This window comes from Ranitomeya variabilis, chromosome 2 (assembly GCF_051348905.1).
Source record: "Ranitomeya variabilis isolate aRanVar5 chromosome 2, aRanVar5.hap1, whole genome shotgun sequence".
Lineage (NCBI taxonomy): Eukaryota > Metazoa > Chordata > Amphibia > Anura > Dendrobatidae > Ranitomeya > Ranitomeya variabilis.
The window spans coordinates 1,111,687,851-1,111,701,774 of record NC_135233.1 but is presented as its reverse complement, the minus strand read 5'-3'; the positions used below and the strand labels follow the sequence as shown (position 1 = coordinate 1,111,701,774).

Genomic DNA, 13,924 nt, shown 5'->3' with positions numbered 1-13,924 from the left:
TAGGGTCCTGGAACGCCCCCGAAAACGCTGTCTGTATGGCGTGTCTGCTGCTCGGATGCCATTGCCGGCCGGCGTGTGCTCCATCCTGGAACGCACCTGAGTGAACCGGAAGTGACGCGCGCTAACCCGGAAGTGACCCAGCCATCGGCCGGCCACAGACTCCGGGACGCGCGCCACCTCCAGCGCTGCAGCTAGGGAGGAGGGAACCGGGGGGCTGCAAGAGGCCCCCGGTACGCACGTCACCGCCCCGCATTACCCCCGAAGGGAGCGCCGGAGGGGTGGGAAGGTCCCGAGTCCCTCCGAAGAGAGGAGATGGGAGCAGCATTTTTGAGGAGGGAACGCCCGACCTTCATGCTGCCCGGCTTATCTGGTAAGTGGAGCTCCGGTCGCCGGCCTAGGCAGCCCCTTCAGAATCTCCTCATGCCCCATAGGGGACAGGAAAACACTGGCGGTGCAGGAAGGGGTATTTAACCTCTTTGTGTTCCTGTCCCCTATTAGGGCGGGGAAGACAACCTCCGAAGTGGCTGTCGTGGAAGGTGACTAGAGAAAAAGTCACTTAGGGTGGTTGGATAGTGAGGAGATCAGGGTGGTGTAGTTAGTAGGTCTGGTTGTCGAGGTGAAGGGCAGAGTTGTACAGTGGGTATGGAAAGTATTCAGACCTCTTTAATTTTTTCACTCTTTGTTTCATTGCAGCCGTTTGGTAAATTCATAAAAGTTCATTTTTTTTCTCTTTAATGTACACTCTGCACCCCATCTTGAATGAAAAAAACAGAAATGCAGTAATTTTTGCAAATTTATTAAAAAAAGAAAAACTGAAATATCACATGGTCATAAGTCTTCAGCCCCTTTGCTCAGTATTGAGGAGAAGCCCCTTTTGAGCTAGTACAGCCATGAGTCTTCTTGGGAATGATGCAATAAGTTTTTCATACCTGGATTTGGGGATCCTCTGTCATTCTTCTTTGCAGATCCTCTCCAGTTCCGTCAGGTTGGATGGTGAACGTTGGTGGACGCCATTTTCAGGTCTCTCCAGAGATGCTCCATTGGGTTTAGGTCAGGGCTCTGGCTGGGCTGGTCAGGAATGGTCACAGAGTTGTTCTGAAGCCGCTCCTTTGTTATTTTAGCTGTGTGCTTAGTGTCATTGTCTTGTTGGAAGATGAACCATCTAACAGATGGCTGCATTAAAGCAAACCGTGAAAAATGTAAAGGGGCCTGAATACTTTCTGTACCCACTGTAGGTCCTTAAGATAAATTTGTAGTGGATGAAGTCTTCTGGTGTGCAAGTTTTCCTCCATCCTCCTCCACTCCTAGAGCATCGCTGGAGAAGCCGAGTTTGCGATGTTAGCCAGGGCTGTTTTACTCTGTGCTTGGAGGTTCTGAGGGTGAGGGTCGCTACTTGGTCCATGGCGCTTCTGAGAGTGTCATTGAAGTGGTGTACAGCCAGATCAGGACAGGAAAAAGAGGAGATTGGGGACAATGATGAGTGTAGGACGTCTGTGAATGCATGAAGGTTAATGGTCTGTAGATTTCTGAATGTGTGGTAGGTAGGAGTGTGCTGGAGTGGGCGAGGAATTGTGAGTGTGAAGGAGAGAATGTTGTGGTCAGAGAGGGGAAGCGGTGAGTTATTTAGGTAGGAGATTGAGCAGAGCCGGACAAAGACCAGGTCCAGGGTGTTACTGTCTTTGTGTGTCTCAGAGGTTGAGAGCTGATGAAGCCTGGATGCAGATGGGGAAATGGGATTCTTAATGGGGATGTTATTATTATTATTATTTATTTCTTTAGCACCATTAATTCCATGGTGCTGTACATGAGAAGGGGTTACATACAAATTACAGATATCATTTACAGCAAACTAACAATGACAGACTGATACAGAGGGGCGAGGAGCCTGCCCTTGCGGGCTTACATTCTACAGGTTGGTTGCCATGGAGGCAGTAGGTTGGGGGGTTGCGGCAGCTCCAGTGTTCGTGAGGCGGTAGCTCTGATGGTGGTGAGGAGGGAGCGGGGTCAGTGCCGGCTGTAGGCTTTCCTGAAGAGGTGGGTTTTCAGGTTCCGTCTGAAGGATCCGAATGTGGTTGATAGTCGGATATGTTGGGGCAAAGAATTTCAGAGGATCGGGGATATTCGGGAGAAGTCTTGGAGGCGATTATGTGAGGAGTGAATAAGCGTGGAGGAGAGGAGGAGGTCAGGAAAGGGATCAGAGTGAAAGGGGTCAGGAAATCTGGGTGATGATTGTGCAGCCAGGAAACCTACCTGGGGATGAAGCTTATGGGTTGTCAGATTGATAGTAATAATTAAGCATCTATAGCAGGGGGTTATGCTTCTGGCATATTTCTGCATACTTATGAAGCCAGACCACCAGGATGTTGAAGTCTCCCAGGATTAGGGTTGGTAGTTCTGAGGACTTGGAGTGCAGCAGCCAGGCAGAGAAATGGTCCAGGAAGCTGGTGGGTGAGCCTGGGGGCCGATATATGACCCCTACTCTGAGGGAAAGGCGACTGAAGAGCCTGTTAGTGTGGACCTCAAAAGAAGGGAATGAGAGTGATGGAGCTGGGCGGATTACCTGGAAGGTGCATTGTGGGGACAGGAGTATGCCGACTCCACCACCATGTCTGTTTGTGGGTCTGTTTGCGGGAAGAGAGCGAGACAGCTCCAGAGACTGCAGGAGAGAGCGTGACAGCTCCATCAGAGACTGCAGGAGAGCGTGACAGCTCCATCGGAGACTGCAGGAGAGAGCGTGACAGCTCCATCAGAGTGCAGGAGAGAGCGTGACAGCTCCAGCGGAGACTGCAGGAGAGAGCGACATAGACCTGGAGACTGCAGGAGAGAGCGTGACAGCTCCATCGGAGACTGCAGGAGAGAGCGTGACAGCTCCATCGGAGACTGCAGGAGAGAGTGTGATGGCTCCATCGGAGACTGCAGGAGAGAGCGTGACAGCTCCATCGGAGACTGCAGGAGAGAGCATGACAGCTCCGTCTGAGTCTGCAGGAGAGAGCGTGACAGCTCCGTCGGAGTCTGCAGGAGAGAGCGTGACAGCTCCGTCGGAGTCTGCAGGAGAGAGCGTGACAGCTCCAGCGGAGACTGCAGGAAAGAGCGACACAGACCTGGAGACTGCAGGAGAGAGCGTGACAGCTCCATCAGAGACTGCAGGAGAGAGCGTGACAGCTCCATCGGAGACTGCAGGAGAGAGCGTGACAGCTCCAGCGGAAACTGCAGGAGAGAGCGTGACAGATCCAGTGGAGACTGCAGGAGAGAGCGACACAGACCTGGAGACTGCAGGAGAGAGCGTGACAGCTCCATCAGAGACTGCAGGAGAGAGCGTGACAGCTCCATCAGAGACTGCAGGAGAGCGTGACAGCTCCATCGGAGACTGCAGGAGAGAGCATGACAGCTCCATCGGAGTCTGCAGGAGAGAGGGTGACAGCTCCATCGGAGACTGCAGGAGAGAGCGTGACAGCTCCATCGGAGACTGCAGGAGAGAGCGTGACAGCTCCATCGGAGACTGCAGGAGAGAGCGTGACAGCTCCATCGGAGACTGCAAGAGAGAGCATGACAGCTCCATCGGAGTCTGCAGGAGAGAGGGTGACAGCTGCATCGGAGACTGCAGGAGAGAGCGTGACAGCTGCATCGGAGACTGCAGGAGAGAGCGTGACAGCTCCATCGGAGACTGCAGGAGAGAGCGTGACAGCTCCATCGGAGACTGCAGGAGAGAGTGTGATGGCTCCATCGGAGACTGCAGGAGAGAGCGTGACAGCTCCATCGGAGACTGCAGGAGAGAGCATGACAGCTCCGTCTGAGTCTGCAGGAGAGAGCGTGACAGCTCCGTCGGAGTCTGCAGGAGAGAGCGTGACAGCTCCGTCGGAGTCTGCAGGAGAGAGCGTGACAGCTCCAGCGGAGACTGCAGGAAAGAGCGACACAGACCTGGAGACTGCAGGAGAGAGCGTGACAGCTCCATCAGAGACTGCAGGAGAGAGCGTGACAGCTCCATCGGAGACTGCAGGAGAGAGCGTGACAGCTCCAGCGGAAACTGCAGGAGAGAGCGTGACAGATCCAGTGGAGACTGCAGGAGAGAGCGACACAGACCTGGAGACTGCAGGAGAGAGCGTGACAGCTCCATCAGAGACTGCAGGAGAGAGCGTGACAGCTCCATCAGAGACTGCAGGAGAGCGTGACAGCTCCATCGGAGACTGCAGGAGAGAGCATGACAGCTCCATCGGAGTCTGCAGGAGAGAGGGTGACAGCTCCATCGGAGACTGCAGGAGAGAGCGTGACAGCTCCATCGGAGACTGCAGGAGAGAGCGTGACAGCTCCATCGGAGACTGCAGGAGAGAGCGTGACAGCTCCATCGGAGACTGCAAGAGAGAGCGTGACAGCTCCATCGGAGACTGCAGGAGAGAGCGTGACAGCTCCATCGGAGACTGCAAGAGAGAGCGTGACAGCTCCATCGGAGTCTGCAGGAGAGAGGGTGACAGCTGCATCGGAGACTGCAGGAGAGAGCGTGACAGCTGCATCGGAGACTGCAGGAGAGAGCGTGACAGCTCCATCGGAGACTGCAGGAGAGAGCATGACAGCTCTATCGGAGACTGCAGGAGAGAGCGTGACAGCTCCATCGGAGACTGCAGGAGAGAGCGTAACAGCTACATCGGAATCTGCAGGAGAGAGCGTGACAGCTTCAGCGGAGACTGCAGGAGAGAGCGACACAGACCTGGAGACTGCAGGAGAGAGCGTGACAGCTCCATCAGAGACTGCAGGAGAGAGCGTGACAGCTCCATCAGAGACTGCAGGAGAGCGTGACAGCTCCATCGGAGACTGCAGGAGAGAGCATGACAGCTCCATCGGAGACTGCAGGAGAGAGCATGACAGCTCCATCGGAGTCTGCAGGAGAGAGGGTGACAGCTGCATCGGAGACTGCAGGAGAGAGCGTGACAGCTCCATCGGAGACTGCAGGAGAGAGCATGACAGCTCCATCGGAGTCTGCAGGAGAGAGGGTGACAGCTGCATCGGAGACTGCAGGAGAGAGCGTGACAGCTCCATCGGAGACTGCAGGAGAGAGCGTGACAGCTCCATCGGAGACTGCAGGAGAGAGCATGACAGCTCTATCGGAGACTGCAGGAGAGAGCGTGACAGCTCCATCGGAGACTGCAGGAGAGAGCATGACAGCTCCATCGGAGACTGCAGGAGAGAGCATGACAGCTCCATCGGAGTCTGCAGGAGAGAGGGTGACAGCTGCATCGGAGACTGCAGGAGAGAGCGTGACAGCTCCATCGGAGACTGCAGGAGAGAGCGTGACAGCTCCATCGGAGACTGCAGGAGAGAGCATGACAACTCTATCGGAGACTGCAGGAGAGAGCGTGACAGCTCCATCGGAGACTGCAGGAGAGAGCGTAACAGCTACATCGGAATCTGCAGGAGAGAGCGTGACAGCTTCAGCGGAGACTGCAGGAGAGAGCGACACAGACCTGGAGACTGCAGGAGAGAGCATGACAGCTCCATCGGAGACTGCAGTAGAGAGCGTGACAGCTCCATCAGAGACTGCAGGAGAGAGCGTGACAGCTCCATTGGAGACTGCAGGAGAGAGCGTGACAGCTCCATTGGAGACTGCAGGAGAGAGCATGACAGCTCCATCGGAGACTGCAGGAGAGAGCGTGACAGATCCAGGGGAAACTGCAGGAGAGAGCGTGACAGATCCAGCGGAGACTGCAGGAGAGAGCGTGACAGATCCAGCAGAGACTGCAGGAGAGAGCGTGACAGATCCAGCAGAGACTGCAGGAGAGAGCGTGACAGATCCAGCGGAGACTGCAGGAGAGAGCGTGACAGATCCAGCGGAGACTGCAGGAGAGAGTGACACAGACCCCAAGATTGCAGGAGAGAGCGTGACAGCTCCAGTGGAGATTGCAGGAGAGAGCGACACAGACCCCGAGATTGCAGGAGAGAGCGTGACAGCTCCACAGACTGCAGGAGAGAGTAACAGCTCCAGAGACTGCAGGAGAGAGCGACACACCCCGAAACTGCAGGAGAAAGCGTGACAGACAAGACGGAGAAGCAAGAAATTCCATCTTGCTACGAACCCTTAGAGAACGGGACACCTTTGACAAAGTATTACAGATTCTTGATGAGATGCATGGGTACCCCACGGACGTGGGAGAATTGCGCACGTGTCTTTTACGCCGTGTCCAAAGGGAGGGGGAGACTGAGACCCAGTACATGAACGTGTTACAGGAGATTCATGCTGCCATTATTAGAAAAGATGGCGTAGGCGTAGGACCCCCCGACATAGTGCTGCGAGACCAGTTAGTGATTGGCCTTAGGGATGCGCTGCTCGGACAGGCTTTGCGCGAGCGCCTGCAAGCTAACCCGCGCATGACTTTTGCAGACATTGGGACAGAGGTGTGCGTAGGCGAGCAGGGGATCCCAGCCTTGACAGGGATGGTCCAGAGCCGTGAGGTACCTACTCCGAACGAGGAAAAGCCGGAGTGGTCCCGTGACTTACGGCAGGGAATGGGAGGAATATGGGAAGAAGTCGAAAAGCCTGAAAGAAACCCTTGCTGCTCTCTTTGAGTCCAGCGTCCTACCCCGAGGTAACTCATGTCAACGGGTGAAAGAGGTTAGAGGAGAGGTGCGGCGCATGAAGACAACTTCAGCAGCAGCTTCAGAATTCAACCTCATATAGTGGGGAGAAGAGCGAAGGCGGAGGGGGTATGCTTCCCGTAGAGGACGATGATCCCGACCAAAGCATCCACCAGACAGGCGCAGAAGTGGGTGTTAGACGTGTGGAAAACTGGGACACCTGTCCAGAAGTTGCCCTACCCAAGACAGCCGACCGCAAAGATCCGCTCACCCCTCCGAAGGTCCAGCTAATTGGAGAGAACGCCGCCCCTGGGAGAAATGGTATGGCGAGAAGAGAGGAGCTGCACCCAGGAGAGAAGAGAGGAGCTGCACCCAGGACCAGACAGAGCCACGATGTCAGATGCCAAGGAGTGAGTGAGAAGACGTCGACTGTCTACAGTGAGATGTCTGTGCTGGTCAGGAGCATGGAGGCGAGTCTGGTGAAACTCCAAATTGGATCGAAGGCCCCGTCTACGAGGTACAACCCAAAGGTGAAGAAGGGACGCTTACCCGAGTAGTCCATCAAAATATAGCTCTATCTTGCCTGCTACAAGATCCCGAAGAAGGGGAGAAAGTAACATAGTAACATAGTTATTAAGGTTGAAGGAAGACTTTAAGTCCATCTAGTCCAACCCATAGCCTAACCTAACATGCCCTAACATGTTGATCTAGAGGAAGACGAAAAAAAAAAACCCATGTGGCAAAGAGTAAGCTCCACATTGGGGAAAAAAATTCCTTCCCGACTCCACATACGGCAATCAGACTAATTCCCTGGATCAACGCCCTATCAAGGAATCTAGTATATATAACCTGTAACATTATACTTTTCCAGAAAGGCATCCAGTCCCCTCTTAAATTTAAGTAATGAATCACTCATGACAACATCATACGGCAGAGAGTTCCATAGTCTCACTGCTCTTACAGTAAAGAATCCGCGTATGTTATGCTTAGACCTTCTTTCCTCCAGACGTAGAGGATGCCCCCTTGTCCCTGTCTCAGGTCTATGATTAAAGAGATCATCAGAAAGGTCTTTGTACTGTCCCCTCATATATTTATACATTAAAATAAGATCACCCCTTAGTCTTCGTTTTTCCAAACTAAATAGCCCCAAGTGTAATAACCTATCAGGTGTCTCTGAAATGCTCACTCCCACAGTTCCCGATGGTGATGATGAAGAACCACTTGCCTCATTCCCAGAGATGGAGAGTTCGCTGCCCACTAGCCCAAGGGATCCTGACCAAATAGAAGCCTTACAAAGTGTACCTAAGATATCTCCTCCTGCAGCTTTGGATTATAAAGAGGAAGAATTTCTCGACCCACCTCTGAAGAACAAAAAGGAGCATGAAGAGGTCTCGCCCGTGGAATGGTGAGCTAAAGGAGAGGGGGAGTGTAAGGAGGAGGAGAACCAGGCGGCAAGTACCTGTATTAGGCCGGGTCTGGAACTGTTGAGGCTGCATCCTCTATTCCCGGGGGGAAGCTTTAGTGAGGTGGACCTTCCTCTGTCGCCTGGGAGAAGCTGGAGTGAGGCAGAACTTCCTCCTGACCAAAGGGGCTGGAGATATAAAAGGGGAAAGTGCGGAGCAGAACTTGGCGCCAACCCAGGGCAGTGCGCACACAGGTGAGCGGCGTGCTCCGCTTCCCCACCACAGAGTACTGGTGCTGCGTCAGGGTCCTACCATCTGAAGAGGACCGCCGCGCTGAGGAGAGCAGTGTGCCCAGCATCAATCAAGAGAGCGATCACTGCAGAGAGTGCAGAGCCAGGTGTGCCCAGCAGCAGCCAGGGAGAGACGTGCTCCGCCCTGGGAGCAACAGCATTGTGCAGGCCAGCATCTCCCGCCGCCAACAGCAGGGACCAGGGAGTACTGCGGTCCCAGAGTATTCGTACAACGCAGGCCCGCGCCCAAGCACCGCCACCGCTTATAGACAATAAGAAGAGATGTGCAGGGTGCCTGTTGATCACCACGGCGCGAGGTGTGGAGCATTCCAGGCTAGTGAGTACTGTGTGTGTGCTACCAGAGAGAGATCGGGTGCGGTACCCCTCCGTGGAAGCAGTGCGCCAGTGGTTATCGGCGCTTCAGTCTTGGCGGGAGCAGGCAGTGCGCAACATAGGAGAATACACCACAGAAAAAACAGGCAAAGATGCTTACCTGTCCAGGCCTCAAATCAAATGCACTATCATGGTGCAGCGGGCCCAAGTAAAGATGGCGACTGCACAGGTGTGGTAATACCAAATGAGACAGCCAGCCTACAATCAGGGATTGGCCGCTTGGCACCCCAGTGCAAATAAATAATCTGCAGCAGTGTTCACACCGAGTATGCACAGCAACTGCATCATAGCCGATTAGTAATGCCCTGTGGCGGGCTGACCAGTGCTCACTGTAATGCGTCCCGTGTGAACAGAGGCCACAACATACAAAGCCATCTGGGCCCAACTGCACCTCAAAAAGTAAAAGTAAAAAAAGTGCAGAAGAACATATCAAAATATGTAAGGTATTAGTTAATATTATGGCCACAATACGTAAGCTGGCAGCCCACGTCACGGGTCCTCACACTTGCCAGTCCTACTCTAACAGCAAAAACCACAACAGGAGGAAAAAAGGAGGAAAAAAACTCCACTATACAGGACAAAACACCACAGAAAAACAGGCAAAGGTGTTTACCTGTCCAGGCCTCAAATCAAATGCCTCAAATCAAATGCACTAACATGGTGCAGTGGGTCCAAGTAAAGATGGCGACTACACAGGTGTTGTAATACCAAATGAGACAGCCAGCCTACAATCAGGGATTGGCCGCTTGGCACACTAGTGCAAATAAATAATCTGCAGCACAGAGTATGTACAGCATCTGGATCATAGCCTATTAGTAACGCCCTGTGGCGGGCTGCCCAGTGCTCACTGTAATGCGTCCGTGTGAACAGAGGCCACAACATACAAAGCCTTCTGGGCCCAACTGCACCTCAAAAAGTAAAAGTAAAAAAAGTGCACAAGAACATATCAAAATATGTAAGGTATTAGTTAATATTATGGCCACAATACGTAAGCTGGCAACCCACATCACGGGTCCTCGCACTTGCCAGTCCTACTCTAACAGCAAAAACCACAACAGGAGGAAAAAAGGAGGAAAAAACCTCCACTATAAAAGAAAAAACACCACAGAAAAACAGGCAAAGGTGTTTATCTGTCCAGGCCTCAAATCAAATGCACTAACATGGTGCAGAGGGCCCAAGTAAAGATGTTCTTGTGCACTTTTTTATTTTTACTCTTTGAGGTGCAGTTGGGCCCAGATGGCTTTGTATGTTGTGGCCTCTGTTCACACGGGACGCATTACAGTTAGCACTGGGCAGCCCGCCACATGGCGTTACTAATAGGCTATGATCCAGATGCTGTACATACTCTGTGCTGCAGATTATTTATTTGCACTGGTGTGCCAAGCGGCCAATCCCTGATTGTAGGCTGGCTGTCTCATTGTTATTACCGCACCTGTGCAGTCGCCATCTTTACTTGGGCCCGCTGCACCATGAGAGTGCATTTGATTTGAGACCTAAACCGGTAAGCACTTTTGCCTGTTTTTTCTGTGGTGTTTTCTCTAGAATAGTGAAGTTTTTTTTCCTCCTTTTTTTCCTCCTGTTGTGGTTTTTGCTGATAGAGAGGTGAATGCAGCATGCCTGGTAGCTGACAGAGATCGAGGTGCCGTGTGCTTCATGACCGTTAGTACAGCACGCGTGCCGCAAAGAGAGGACCGAGTACTGGATAGGCTCGTAACCCACCTTACCAGCATATACTTTCCCGCTCACGGGAGACCCTGATTTTGCCAGTTTATATTTTCTGAGCCACGTTGGGCTCGTACAGTACTGTGGCTTGCACCCTTATCAGCCACTAGTGTTGAGCATTCCGATACCGCAAGTATCGGGTATCGGCCGATACTTGCGGGTATCGGAATTCCGATACCGAGATCCGATACTTTTGTGGTATCGGTATCGAAACAACATTAATGTGTAAAATACAACATTAATGTGTAAAATAAAGAATTAAAATAAAAAATATTGCTATACTCACCTCTCCGATGCAGCCTGGACCTCACCGAGGGAACCGGCAGCGTTGTTTGCTTAAAATGCGCGCGTTTCCTGCTTCCCGCGACGTCACGGCTTCTGATTGGTCGCGTGCCGCCCATGTGGCCGCGACGCGACCAATCACAGCAAGCCGTGACGTAATTTTAAGGTCCTGGATGCCTAATTCTAGGCATACAGGATTTTAAAATTGCGTTCCGGCTTGTGATTGGTCGCGTCGCGGTCACATGGGCGACGCGACCAATCACAAGCCGTGACGTCACGGGAGGCAGGACACGCGCGCATTTTTAAAATTACGTCACGGCTTGTGATTGGTTGCGTGCCGCCCATGTGGCCACGACGCGACCAATCACAGCAAGCCGTGACGTAATTTCAGGTCCTGAATGCAGAAATAGGCATTCAGGACCTTAAAATTACGTCACGGCTTGCTGTGATCGGTCGCGTCGCGGCCACATGGGCTGCACGCAACCAATCAGAAGCCGTGACGTCGCGGGAAGCAGGAAACGCGCGCATTTTAAGCAAACAACGCTGCCGGTTCCCTCGGTGAGGTCCAGGCTGCGTCGGAGAGGTGAGTATAGCAATATTTTTTATTTTAATTCTTTATTTTACACATTAATATGGATCCCAGGGCCTGAAGGAGAGTTTCCTCTCCTTCAGACCCTGGGAACCATCAGGAATACCGTCCGATACTTGAGTCCCATTGACTTGTATTGGTATCGGGTATCGGTATCGGATTAGATCCGATACTTTGCCGGTATCGGCCGATACTTTCCGATCCCGATACTTTCAAGTATCGGACGGTATCGCTCAACACTATCAGCCACTGTAGTATATGGACTAGGCTCAGCGGAAGGTACCGCTGCCCCCAGAAGACGAGGGACTGTTGCCCATAGGACCTAATAAGAAAAGATACTGTGTCAGCCGTTACCGGCGCAATTGACTTCCCAGCAGGAGTCACAGTTTGAGAAACTTCTCACAAGAACTGCCGTTAATTGATCCTTTATTACTAAACTCTGCATATCCTTTGCAAACTGAACCGTTTATTCCCCTGTTAACCCATTGCCTCCCTGGGTGGAGTATTCCCCTGTTATTAAACTTGTTAACCCTTGCTCTGCCTCCAGTCCGTTACTGCATCCCGCAACCTGCTTACATTATGATCATCAGAGGATTCAGAGTAAGACCAAGGGATCTAGAAGTATTACAGGATGTAAAGCGATGGACACCAGAAGAGACAGAGACCACAGGGACATTAGAGATAGTGGGACCCCAGAAAACCGAGAACGAGAGAGACACTACAGCATCCAGAAGCAGAGATCACAAGACCTAGAGAGAAAAGAGACAGCCACAAGATTTATAGAGAGATTAGTGGATCCAGTTGCAGAGGCCACATGATGTAGAAATATTCCACCAGAGATTGAAAGACCTATAAAGTAGGGAGACCTCAGGATTTAGAAAGCGAGAGAAATCAGAGAATCCTACAAAAAAAAGGGCACTACAAAATCCAGGTCGAGATAGAGAGAAATCACAGATTGTAGAAAGAGACATTACAGAATCGAGAGGGAGAGACCTCAAAATCTAGAGAGAGAGAGATGCCTGAGGATCCAGAGGCAGAGACAAGGACAAACGCACATTATCGGATCTAGGGGGAGAAGTCGCCGGATCTAGAGAGAGAGAGAGAGAGTCATACCACAGGATTGTAGAGAGAATAGGATCATCAGACATAGAGAGACTCCAGACTTACAGAGGGAGACCTCACCGGATCTAGGGGGAGACTTCGCCGGATTCTAGAGAGAGAGAGTCATACCACAGGATCCAGAAACAGAGAGCACAGGATTGAGGAGAGAATAGGATCATCAGATCTAGAGAGACTACAGACTTATAGAGGGAGACCTCACCGGATCTAGGGGGAGACCTCGCCAGATCTAGAGAGAGAGAGTCATACCACAGGATTGTAGAGAGAATAGGATCATCAGATCTAGAGAGACTACAGTACTTAGAGGGAGAGACACCAACGTATGAAGAAAGAAGAGGAGATGGAAACTGTTCTAGAGAGGGTGGTCGTAGGATTTAGAGAGAGACACCACAGGTGCTAGAGTGAGAGACCTCCGGATTCAGAGAGTTAAAAAGACCTGAAGACCCTGAGAGAAGGACCGAGAGACATCCTGCCCGATCCTGAGATCTACAGAATCACCACGGTCATGACTCTGCTGCAAAACATTCTGCTGACAAAGCGACCGACTGCACGGATCAAAGGTCACATTTTTGTTTTTTTTTCTTGCAGAGGCAGTGTAGATTGTTACACATAATAGTGTCGCCTACGTCCAGGTGTCTCCTACGTCCAGGTGTCCTGTGGAGCAGAATGGGGGAGAAGAGGATCCTGTGTGTTGGACTCGTCTGCCTGGATATAATCAATGTAGTGGATCAATATCCAGAAGAGGATACAGACACCAGGTAAGGGACCCCCCACCCCAGTGACAGGGATGAGATGTACGTAGAGGTGAGGTACAGGGGATGACATGTATGTACAGAGGCATGTAAAAGTTTGTGCACCCCCGGTCATAATTACTGTTATTGTGAGCAGTTCAGCAAGTTGAAGATTAAATGATCTAAAAGGCCTAAAGTTACAGATGACACATTTCCTTTGTATTTTAGGCAAAAAAACAAACAATATATATATTTTCTTCTTTTACATTTTAAAAATTACAAAACGGAAAATGTGTTTATGCAAACGTTTGTGCACCCTGCATGGTTAGTACCTAGTAGCACCCTCTTTTGTAAGTATCACCGCTTGTAAACACTTTTTGTAGCCAGACAAAAGTCTTTCACTTCTTGTTTGAGGGATTTCCCTCCATTACTCCTTGGAGAATTCCTCCAGTTCGTTTTGCTTCTTCTGCTGTTTTGAGGTCTCTCCACAGATTTTCAATAATGCTCAGATCAGGGGACTGTGAGGGCCATTGTAAAACCTTCATCTTGCGCCTTTTGAGGTCGTCTATTGTGGATTGTGACGTGTGTTTAGGATCATTATCCATTTGTAGCAGCCATCCTCATCATCGTCCGCTTTTCACCTTCAGCTTTTTTACAGATGTTTTATGTTTGTATCAAGAATTTGCTGAAATTTCATTGAATCCATTCTTCCCTCTACCCGTGAAACGTTCCCTGTGCCATTGGCTGCAACCCAACCTCAAAGCATCATTGATCCTCCCCCATGCTTAATGGTTGGCGACATGTTCTTTTCCTGAATTCTCTGCCCTTTTT

At 51.4% G+C, this 13,924-nt stretch overlaps 1 protein-coding gene across 4 annotated transcripts in view; it reads left to right on the top strand.

Moving 5' to 3' along the window:
• KHK (ketohexokinase) overlaps positions 1-13,924 on the top strand; it is a 73,630-nt gene that overhangs the window by 17,055 nt on the left and 42,651 nt on the right. For all 4 annotated transcript variants that reach the window (XM_077292006.1, XM_077292005.1, XM_077292004.1 and 1 more), the window contains exon 2: positions 12,951-13,120. In XM_077292006.1, the coding sequence (XP_077148121.1) occupies positions 13,029-13,120 (92 nt within the window). In that variant the 5' untranslated portion in view covers positions 12,951-13,028. The remainder of the gene's footprint in view (positions 1-12,950; positions 13,121-13,924) is intronic.